This window comes from Cryptomeria japonica, chromosome 6 (assembly GCF_030272615.1).
Source record: "Cryptomeria japonica chromosome 6, Sugi_1.0, whole genome shotgun sequence".
In the NCBI taxonomy this organism is placed as follows: Eukaryota; Viridiplantae; Streptophyta; class Pinopsida; order Cupressales; family Cupressaceae; genus Cryptomeria; species Cryptomeria japonica.
In genome coordinates, this window is record NC_081410.1 from 553,335,411 (window position 1) to 553,347,641 (window position 12,231).

The following is a 12,231-nucleotide window of genomic DNA, read 5'->3' on the forward strand; positions in this document are numbered from 1 at the left end:
ATTAATGTCAAAGGATGTTCATATTATATCCGTCGTCAACATTACATGTCCTCCAACACCCGGAGGTGGTACAATATATGACAGCCGAAGGGGTGCGACACAACCGTCGCAACTCCAACTACCTACCCGTCGGCTAACTAACTGACCGCCGTAACTCATTATTACCGACGACAACATAAACATAATATACCAACATAACATAATGATTATTCCCGTCAACATGTTCTATTTCATATTTCTGAATATATCAGTCTACATTAGCTTTTTACATATTTATTGAATGTTATTTGGTGCATAAGTCATTCAAAAATTTATCAGTTCCTGTTTGACTAGTCACTTCTTCTTCTCCACCTCCCTCTTCATCTCTAATGACTGCCATTGCCTCCTGAATAGCTACCCTCTTTCATATTTCCAGAATGAAAGTATCATTTATTTTATTTTTTTAAGTTAAACAAAAGTTTTCTTGGACTGGATCACCAACCCTTATCGCTTTTATGCCTGCCTTACCTCCCAATTTTTGTGTTTGTATGTTCTAATGTTTGTGTATTTTCATGAATGTTTATTATTTGGTATTTTGTGAGATTTTTTGTGCTGCTATAGCAGATTCTCCTTCCATTTTTGAACTAATTTTTCTTTTCTTCACTCTAATTTCATGCTAGTATCTACTCCTCTCTTCTTTTGCTCTTCTATTCTCTTCTTTTTAACTCTTCTATTTTTCATCCCATTTGTTACTTGTCAACACCAATAGTTACCTTAATGAACTCCTCTTCATCATTGATGCCATCTCCCTTTCTTGTACCATCCCCCAAGTGTCCAAGACTCTACTCTAAGCAAATTTTCAAAAATCAGGAGATATCCTCTTCTCAATAAACACATGTCAATTGCTATGGTATCTTTTGATAAACTGCTCTTAGGCTTCTTTCATGAATTTTTCACTTTTGGTGTCAAAACTGGCACAAATCAGACAGCCTATTGCACGATGTATGAATCTAGAGTAGTCTCAAACAAAAATCATTTCCCCTTATCTAGTGACTATCAATAACTTGCAACATTATCTTTTCTCTATATCTATAGACAATATATTATAATATTTATCTATCACAAATCAAGAGGAGGCTTCTCTACATCTAAGGCCACAATAGATGAGGCAGTTGTAGCTATAATTTCTCATCTTGGTCTCAAAAGACCTTGTTCCTCTCTTTGTTGTAAGGTTTCCAATTGTCTTTGATTTGGCTATGAATTTTTTGACATTTCCAGGTTACCACCAGTCCTGTATTTCAGTTAATGCAGGCTTTCAGAAATGCAGTGAATCTCATCTTAGGCATAACTCGACTAGAACCTTTTCAATAGAACCAATGTTGACATAAAATTGTAATAATCAAACATATGCTAACTAATGTGGTTCAAATACTAATTAGAAGCCGAAAAATGTTTTATGTTGGTTTATTACAATAGCATAAATTGAATAATGTCACAATCACAAGGGAACACACACTATTCCTACTCACACCTTTATCATTTATTCATGCCATATAATTTTTGAGTAGTTTGTTGCAGAACATCTCTCAATACTTCTATCTTTCTTATCTCATCTGTATTGCTTGTGTATATTGTTTCTGCTGTTATAAATACATTGCGGTCTATATGATATCCAATCCACAAAAAGTAAAATGAGACACATCTTTAGATTGTGTTAAAAAGTCATTGTAACACTTCCTTTGGTGGTGCAACCCATCAGCCGGTGTTGTCCATATGTCACTGCTGTGTCATCCAAAGTGTTCTGTACTTTCCTCAGTGAACAATGCTTGGTTCTGTGCCAGCTTATGTTGGCTTCAGACATTCAATAAATTCCATGCTAGGAAACGGATATTTTTCATCTGGACATGTTTGCTTCTTGATGTATAACGTACAGAATGATGAATGAGATGGGTGAACCTGAATTTAATCACTTTGATGCATGGTTACATGAAATTTATATCACTAAATTAAAAATCAAAACATCATTTACTGATCTGTTTTTTCCCTCTTGAAAGTAAACTAAAAATTTATGCAAAATATATACTTGGAGAACACTTATGAATTCAACAACTATTGATGGGATAACCTCTTCCAAGTCTTGTTTCCAAGAATTATATGTTCCCTGTCTTGAAATCGATAAAGAAAAAAGGTCGTTTCTCAATTTCTTTTTATAAGAACCCTCCCTTGTCATTTTTAGCTCTGCTCAAATAAAGGATCAACGATGTAAGACATTGTGAGATTATTGTTTTAAAAAAATGCTGAGTTCCCTTTTTATTGGCTTTATTCAATTCTAATGGAGAAATGCATGCAAGTGAGATAATGAGAAGAATAAAAAGATACAGAATTATTATTGAGGAAAACCAATACATGTATGGCATTCTCTTTTATTTGTATATATGGCAGTTGCCTCCACATGGAATAACTCCTAGCACTAATTGTGAGGTCACTAACAATGTATGGGACATTTATCACATATTTTAGTGTAACTCCTGCAATACTCACCCTTAATTAAAAAGAAAATTTCAAAATACTGTCCTCAAGCCTATTTTTCATTCACAAAGAATTCAGCAAAACATTTAAATTTGATGGATGACTATATATATTTATCACAAATAACATACAGATTACATATGGGTATTCATCTATGCTTCCAGACATCTGAGTAATCAGGTGCAATGCTTTTCGGTTCTCCAGGAAAATTTCCAGGATCCATGCTGAGTATTGACCAGAAAAAAAAGAATACTCTGCTTCTCTTTTACCACAATCTGCAAGCAAGCTTTGTTTAGCATAGCATGTTTGAAATTTGTTTATTGCTGAAAGTAGAGAATACATGTTTTATGACATATATTACCTTATCATAATGCTATGCCTTATTGTATGAAAGGCTTTACGTTATAAGAAAATATTAACATTGATTTGTGTTATAAGAAATGTAATGAGTGTGACTACTGTGACTATATACAGATGGTAAATGCAATGATATGGCCAGTTGTTCCTTAAAAATGAAAAAAAATAGGGCCATTTCAGTGTAAACTATCATGTATTTAGTGTTAGTTAAGGCTGGTCCTTACATTTGATACATAGGGTACTAAGCTCCCTTACACAATTTTCCAACTCTTTTGTAATTGTAGTTGAATGTATTCTTTGGTTCTCAGTGACCTTTTAGTCATCTGTTGATATTAATATAATTTCATTCTTTCTTTTTAGTAGATTGTCATCACCTTCACTTTTTTCATCCTGAAGGTGGAGTCCTCATTGATTCTCTCTAGACAACCATTCATGTTAACATACCTCTATAGTGTCTGTTCCTTTCTATACGATAATTTTATTCAAGCAGCCAACCAAAACAAGAGATTATCACCATCATTGTATTGACAAAAACATTGTCTTCATCAATCTTGGTATAATGGATAAATAGTTTCTCACTTGTCTGCTTTGTTTCCCTTCCCTTTAGCATTGTACAGTGAATCATGCAGTTTCAAGAAATTGTCCTCAATTTCTGCTGTAATAACAACCTTTCTCTTTGGTTTTGTTATTTGTGTTGACCTCCCATTATTAACTACTATTCATCTTTCTAGAGAAGTGATGTTATAGAGAACTACAATTAGAAGAGCACAGAGACTACATATATTACTCTGTAAATGCCAGATAGTACTCTGTTGAAAATACAAAATGTTTTTACTCTTTATTTTTTCCTACTACTTGACATTTGCAATGCAAATGAAATTCTCTTGATAAATATGTTCTTTAGTTTTTTTAATGTTTAATAATTTTCCATGTTGGGCAAAATTTCTGTACATCTTTCCGAGTTTTTGTAATGTCCCCTACTAGGTTTAGGCCTGTTCTAACAATAATTTATTTATTTCAATATACTTATGACTTAAACTAAATTGATTAGGAGACAACTCTATTCTTATCTCTTTCCTTAACATGAATCAAATCTATGATATTCCATAGTTTCAAATAATTTATCAATTATTAATAAATTGTTAATTTATCATACTAGATTATTAACCCTATCATACTAGATAATCAATTTTATCATCCATAAATATTAATGCAAAGTTCAACCCTTGTTACTACTCCAGTTCTAAGGAAGAAGAGGATGACTATGTTACCAAAGCGCTTAGATACCAAAATTCAATAGTCTCCCTCAAAGTTTATGGATCCAAGCCCTTATCCTATCTTGGGACCATGCCCTCAAAGTTTACAGGATGCTGATCCTTACCCTATCTTGGGAATCATCCTATTGGCTGGATTTAGACTGCCCCTCTTTGGAAACAACTCAATCCCATCTTAAATACTGACAGTAGTAATAGGAATGAAATTGTATATACATATTCTTCTTAATGTTTATTACCTTAAGAGTTCTTTCTGATTTACAATCTTATATATATATATATATATATATATATATATTCTTTCACTTATATTTCAGATATTATTATAAATTACAGCAGAATATCCTCAGAAAGAAAAATTAATATTATAACAATTATTGCTCAACATACCATTGGCAGCAAGATTCAAAATTTCGCTGACATCCACCGATCTCAACCTTTCTCTTTTCCTTATCTTTCGATGATTCTCCTTCTTGGAATCCTGTCCTTATAAACTTCTTCAACGGTCTTCATGTTTGGTTGCAAGATGTGGCTTTTGGTAAATAACTTTATCTTGCACCCCTTCCGTACACTGTTTTGTTCTCTTCAATCATCCGTTGTTATTAGGAATGATGGAATCGTGCCTTTTCAAGTATGACAGCCGATATATTATGGCTGAGTATATTTAATCAATCATGCTTTGGGGTTTATAATTTAATATCAAATATTATTGATCATAAATTAATATTAAATATCAGACTTTGATTATTAGACATTGATTATAGATTAATATTTAGACATTGATTAAATATAAGATAGAAAATAGAAATTGGTTATAAAAGAAATAAATTAATAAGGTAAGAAATAAGATAATTGGTTATATAGTAATATTTATGTAGGGATATTATAGTTTTGCTTCCATTTCACCTTCAAAAGTCAGGTTCCTGATATTGTTTTACCACATTGTTTGCAACATATAAGATGCCATATGACAACTTAGATGCCAAACCCACTCTGCAGTTTGCACAGGTGAATAAATTCAAAATGGAGAGGCTAGTTTTCAGTACACTCAAATCATGGAAAAGCACACAAGCCCCTCTTGATTGCATTTTGGAACTTCAAAGGTGGCATTGTTTGGCAAGCTTATGTAAAAGAATTATTTGTTTCTGCCAAATAGATGTTTTTATTTGCAATAACGCTCTTGTCATAGCCAAAACTGAAACTTTATCTTTCTACCTTTCTTCATATTCAAAATTTTTCTGCCAGCATTCTCTTCATGATTATGTTAAATTCTTTCATATATAAGTGTTCAATTATGGAGCTAACAATACTAAAATATTTTAGATTCAACATATCATTATCATCAAGATTCAATATTTAATTTTCAGAGGTGTGATCATGATGATAATAGAACTTTAGCCAATTGATTGTTCTCTGCACTACTGAGTTCTAAAAGGCCATTGAATTTTGTTTTAGAAGTGAAATGACTGAGTTTCAATTATCTTCTAAGAATGCTTACCTAAAATGTACTATATTTTGTGGGAGTATTTGTTATCATTGTTTTCATGATTGTAGTGTATTAAATGTGTTCATCACAGAGTGCTAATCTACTTGGTAGGCATATGGAACGTTGTCCAAGAAAAACCTTGATCTTCATGGTCAACCTAGACAGACATCAAGGTAACTGCATTCATACAGTAATACACTTTCAATGAAGTATAGTGAATACCAAACAAACACTTCTGCAAACAAGTCAAGAAAATGATATGCAGATAGGACATAACATTCAAGATATTCTCAACATGATCACTTGGAACTCATTTTTCTATCAAGCATGCATATGGACAATCCTGATTAAGAGGTTCTTGGGGTCTTTAGGAGACATTATATAAATGGAATCCTACACCAAAAAAAGAAAGAGAAATGGCGCTTCCAAGTAGGTATTCATTTTCTAACTATTCTGTTAAGACATGCTCTTCTGGTCTTAAGGGGGTAGATAAGTAAATTAGGTCTAGCTTTTGTTGCCCTAAGAAGATGAGAGGTATGCTCATAGAAAATGGGAACTCTACACTCAAGCTTCTCTTTTGGCATATTTCAATTAAAACTCATATTCTCTCCATAGAAGAAAATTCTAGTCTTTTGATCGGACATACAAGTATTGGCTTCCTTATGAAGCTGCATGGAGGTATGTGTTTAGTAGCTAGTTGTATCAGACACTGAGACACAAATGCTTATATGTGTCTATGGATGGGATATTTTGTAACTTCTGTACTTCTTATGCCAGACTGATGAATCAATATGCATGAATTATGTCAGGTTTGCAAACTCTAATTGGTTTACATCTTCTCTACATCCTTTATAAGAAATGAGGCAAAATTCTTCCATTTCTTGTTTTTTTCAAAGACAATTTTGAGATATTAATTGCAAGAATTTGATAGATTTGGTGATGGTGCTGTCATTCATTATGCTATTACGGATAGTTTTTCACATTTTCTTTTGATTTTAAGAAGAATCAGTTCACTTTGTGCAGGATATCACTAAAATCTTCAAGAGAAGAGGCGGTTTGGATACTGTTCAAACACATAATGAGTGGCTTAAAACTGTACCTTCTGCTCCTGATGTGATATCTATGTCTTTTGTTCCAATAACATCCCTCTTAAGTGGAGTACGAGGGAGTGGGTTTTTGAGCCATGCAGTGAATCTGTACCTACGATGTAAGTATCCTTTTATTTTAGGTGATCAGATTCAGTGTTTTCAACTTCCAGACTTTGTGATAAGGCTTTCCTCTAGCAGTTTTAACAGTATTTTGGCTGTAAGAAATTCTTGACATGCCTGTTCTTTGCTATTTCCTATGGATTTTTTTCATACTTGGAGAATCGGAACATAAACAAGAAACTGCTAGAAGTGATATTGAACTACAACATTACATAACTTTGGAGCAAGAAAAACCCATGGAAAGTATAACATTCTAAGTTGCATTGCCCTATTTGTCTTTCATTCATGCTGGGCTTTGTTATATGTATATATGTGTACACAGTACACACGCACATACTTTTTTCTTTTTTTATTTTTTTTTTGTTTTAAAAATATTTAAATGGGGCGCATGGTCTTTTTACCTTGTGCCCTTGGTTTCTTAAATTTGATTAATTAGTTTTAATATTTTGTATTTATTTATTTTTATTTTTTTGTGTGTGTATACACTATACATATATGCATATGCATATGCATATACATGTACACATACACGTACATATATGTTTATATAATAAAAGTTGTGTTCCATGACATTTCAAGGATGGGGATGGGGGAATAGCAAGGGATGTGTTTAGGGACAGCAGTTCGAGGGCCATTTTTGGGGGACAATGTGGTGTTGTACTGTGTTGTAAACACACACACCCCATTGAAATGGGGACCCCCACTTTTTTTGCTTCTTAGGTTAGTTGTTTGCTTAGTTTTGTATAGCTTGGCAATGAATTTTGTCTCCTAGCTCTGAAAAGGAAAGTGATGTCTTGTCAATCCAGATGAAATACATAGGTTAATCCATGAAGCAGGTGTGAAGTTCGTCCTTGGAATGGCTAGGTCAAGTCAGGAATAAGAGATTCCAACACTTGGATGAGGATGAAGGAAGAAACCTTAAAGTTGAAATGAAGAATGAAGAGGAAGTTCCAAGGTGAGAGATAGAATGAGCAAATTTCTCAAGGGTTGAGTTTCACAAGGTAAAACCCATGTTGAGGTGGATTTCCCTTTAGGAAATCTGCCTCTAAGTCACAACCCTCCTTCAAAAATCTGGGAAAGAACAATGAAAAGTTCATCTTCATCATGGAATTCTACTTTGAGTTTTGTCTCCAACATGGAATATTGCAATAGAATCCTTCATCAATTCATGGAAAGGTTAGAAAGTTCTTGACTAAGTCGTTATCATGCCCTATATGCCTCGGTCAAGTTGTGAGAAGGTAAGTAATTCCTTCTCCAAGTCACAAGTTAGAAAAAATTCCTTGTCATGGGTGGATTTGCACCCATAAATTCCTCTTCCAACATACAAATGCAAGTTAATCCACCTTCTAATCAAGGAAATGTCACAAATTCCACCTCCAAGGTGAAATAGCACCCATCATTCCTCCTCCTATGTGGAAATGCACATCATATTCCATGCATAAGGTGAATCAATGCTTAAAAAATTCCTGCTTGGGTCAAAAATTCGCCCACAATTTCTTGTGAAAGTCATATCTGCGCTCATGTATTCCTGCTCTACCTCCTAAATGCACTCATTTGATTCCTTATGTATATGAGAATCCTGCTCAAATATGAAAGAGGTCAGCCTCCCATAAAAAAATGCAATAAGAAATAGTCAAAATCCCACTCCAATGGGAGAGAGGTCGCCTTAGGCTGTAATGTGAACTAGGTCGGCTGAATAATGAAGAATACAATGAAGGTGTAAGGAAATCCTGCTTAGGAAAGGCAAGCATAGGGTCGGCTTGGGAAACAATGTTCAAAACACTTGGAATATAAAATGCGAATTTAAAAAACAAAGGTGATTCCTCACCTTGGCCGACCTAAAGAGGGGGTAAGTTAAAACTTGAAAGTAAAAATAGACTTTAATCACAGCTGACCTCTTCATCAAAGATGTGAATGCTAAATATAAAGGATGAAGTCAAAAGTTCATTTGCATATCAATTTCAAACAAATACAAGAGGGAAATTGGAGCAGAAAGGTGCAGATCGAAGGATAAGAAAGTAGAAATACAGATTTAGTAAACAACAATCAGGTTTCAAATCAGCAATGGTGCGAATCTCCTCAAGGAAGGATCAATCATTCCTTAATTCACAAAATGATTTGCAAAACAATCCAAATCAAATTCAAGGTAGACCCAAAAGGCAAGTTGTAAGAGCAGATCAACAAAGAGGGCAAATTCAAACAGGAAAACCAAACCTAGAACATCAACATTTCCAGACTTAAAATATCATTTCCAGATTGGGAAGGGTTTAAGGAACATGATTCGTGAAGTGTTAATTTTCTTTTCTTTCATTTCATAATTTTTTGAAGAAATAACTATCATGAAAGCTTAAGGTCCTTCATCATGAATTAAGAATGTGTGAGTTTGAGTTTTATTTCATTCTTCTTGATTAAAAATGTGTTCTTTTTCAGGTTTGATACAAGGAAAGACACATGGAATGATGGTGAACTAAGGATAAAAACTCAACCACATGGAAGGGACAACAAGAAGATCAAGACTTGAGGAAAAGCATTTCAAGTTACAAGGAATGATGCAAGGAAGCGCGGGATAATGGTGAGCAACATGAAGATCCATATTTCAAAAGAAGGACAAGATCCACATTTGAAGAAGGCATCAAGGAAAGACATTGCAACATGAAGGGCATCACAAGAAGAAGGATTCCAAATGTGAAAATGAAGGGTGCAAGATGAAATGATCAAGGAAAGTGGATAGTTTCAAAAGAGTTAATCAAAGTTAGAAAATCGATCAAGATGATGCAATTTGGGAATATAAGTCTTCACATCAAACAACTGGATGGTGTTGAGTATCAAGAGATATCTATGCTAATGTGGTGCCTAATCATTCTCAACCAATCAAGTGATGTGACGTCAACATGTCCCAGTTCATTGAACTTGACTCATCCAAGGAAGATCAAAGGGACATGTGTCCAAAGTTGTGTAATCATATCATTGGTCAAATATTAAATGTAAGTGGTGGTAATTGTAGCTACCCTACATTAGGGTTTTATTGTTCAAATCTTGGCCATTGATTTCAAATCAATATGGGCCCTTGAATTGTAATTCAAAGTCTATAAAAGGATTGGCCTTTTCATTTGTAAAGGGTAACAAACTAGGAGCCAACAATAGCAGTAGGGGGAGGAGGAGGAGACTTGAGATTGTTGCCAAGATTATGTTGAAATATATACATGATTTTCATTAAAGATATGGTGGATCTTTGTCTGAGTTTCAACATGTTGTAGGGTTTCTACTTCTCAAGTTTTAGGTTTGTTTACATGGAGTTGAATAGTTGAATGGAAGATCTTATTGTTGATTAGATTCATTGAATGGAAGATCTTATTGAAAATCATTTGTGTACTGTTGTTGTGACGTTTTCACAACATCGCCCCATTGCAAATGGGGACCCCCTTCTTTTTAGGCCCTTTCGATCTTTTGGCTTTGTTTTTTGGGTCTTTTCGCAGTAGTCTCTCCAGTCTCTTTGCTTTGCAGGTGTTTGGGGGGTTGAATTGGTCAAGTCTACTTTTCATTTGAGTGATTTTGGTAAAGTCTAGGGCCTATTTCGTCAATTTTAGGGTTTCTTCCTTTAGTCCTAGATTTTAGGGGTTCCTTTTAGGGTTTTGGAAAAACTGAACATATCACTGGAATTAGGACCCCTCAAGGAACCTCCCAGTAAAATTTGGGCCAAAACGGAGCAACTTTCTATTTTTAGAAAGTTCCTGTTTTTTAGGGATTTTACTGAGCCCCAAAATGTCTTCATTGTACCAAAAATCAAACTTACTATTTTTAGTGACTTTCTATTTATAGTAAGTCATTATGTGTCCTGTTTTAGGGTCTAACGCTGACATTTTGAAAAGTTTCTATTGTTGGAAAGATTATTTCTGATAAGACTATTTAGGTGAGCGATGAAGATCAACTATTCACAACTATTTCTAAATCTGGAAGGCTTGAAAAGCATACAAAATCGGTCAAAAATGGCTAAGTCTTGGCATCAAGTCCTGGAGTGGAAAGCTCAAAAAATCATCCAAGTCTGGAAAGCAACATAAAATCCTTTAGTAAGTCAATAAAACATCCAAATGAAGGAGTTTGGCATCAGGGAAGGAAGAAAGATGAATTTCCTTCCCTCAAGCAATCCAGCGCCCAAATCAGGAAGAAGGCGCCAAAAGTGAGGGGTCATGGAAAGTTCAAAATGCAATGAATTCCTTCCTCCTAGCAAAATTCCGCCCTAAGACAAGGGAGGGCACTAAAATTAGTAAGTCATAGAGAATCCAAAAACAAGTGAAATTCCTTCCTCAGGTGAAAATTCTGCCCTAAGACAAGGAAAGGCGCTAAACTCACATCCCCATGGAGAAATGGAAGAAGTGCAAGATTCCTTGCCAATGACAAAATTCAGCCCTAGTCTTGGATATGGCGCCAAAGTGAAGGATGCATGGAAAAACAAACCAATGATGAATTCCTCCTTCATGAAGAAATAACGCCCAAAGGTGAGGAAGGGTGCCAAAGTTGGGTTGCCAAGGATAATGGAGAAAATTATGAATTCATTGCCTTGGTGGAAATGGCGCCCAGTGATGGGGTAGGGCGCCAAATGGAGGTAATGAAGGAAGATTGAAATATGATAAAATTCCTCCCTCATGAAGAAATAGCGCCCAAAGGTGATGAAGGGCACCAAAGGTAAGGAATCTTGGAAAACATGAAAAAACATTGAATTCCATCACTTGGTCAAAATTCCGCCCTATCCTTAGGAGGGCGCCAAAGGGAGGTATCCATGGAGAGCAAAGAAAATACCAAAATCCTTGGTACTAGGAAAATAGCGCCCAAGGAAGTCATAGGGCACTAAAATGAAGTGCTCCTGGAAAAGTTGAAAAATGCAACAGTCCATGCCCAGGTGGAATTTGCGCCCTATTCTTTAGGGGGGCGCCAAAACATGATGATCAAGGAAGATTGCAAAATGAAGAAGTTCCTTTCCTTGTGAAGAATTGTGCTCTAGACCAAGGAGGAGCGTTAAATAGAGGTGAGGATGGAAAATAGGGAGAAAGGATGAATTCCTTACCTTGAAGGAGATTCCGCCCAAGAAATTGACAAGGGCACCAAATAAAGGAAGACAATAAATAGTGAATTCTTTCCCTGCATAGCGCCCAAAGTGAAACAAAGACACCTAAACACACAAGGCATGGAAAATCTTAAAAAGCCAAATTCTATGACAGGAAAGAATCAACGCCCTGGAAAGGTATTGAAATGGCCAAGGCAAGCATGAAATGATGAATTCCACCATGCAAAGTGAATTCCACACCCAAGCCGGAAAACTAAGGAAATTGTCTAAGGCATGAAAATCCAAGGGTTAAGGAGGAATGGAAAAGCAGAAATCCCCTTGGGAAAATTTTTGAAA

The 12,231-nt window shown here is 35.0% G+C and overlaps 1 protein-coding gene across 1 annotated transcript in view; it reads left to right on the plus strand.

Moving 5' to 3' along the window:
• Window positions 1-12,231, plus strand: part of LOC131067302 (MACPF domain-containing protein At4g24290) — an 85,270-nt gene that overhangs the window by 62,668 nt on the left and 10,371 nt on the right. Inside the window, exon 4 of the mRNA XM_058002264.2 lies at window positions 6,649-6,832. Within this exon, the coding sequence (XP_057858247.2) occupies window positions 6,649-6,832 (184 nt within the window). The remainder of the gene's footprint in view (window positions 1-6,648; window positions 6,833-12,231) is intronic.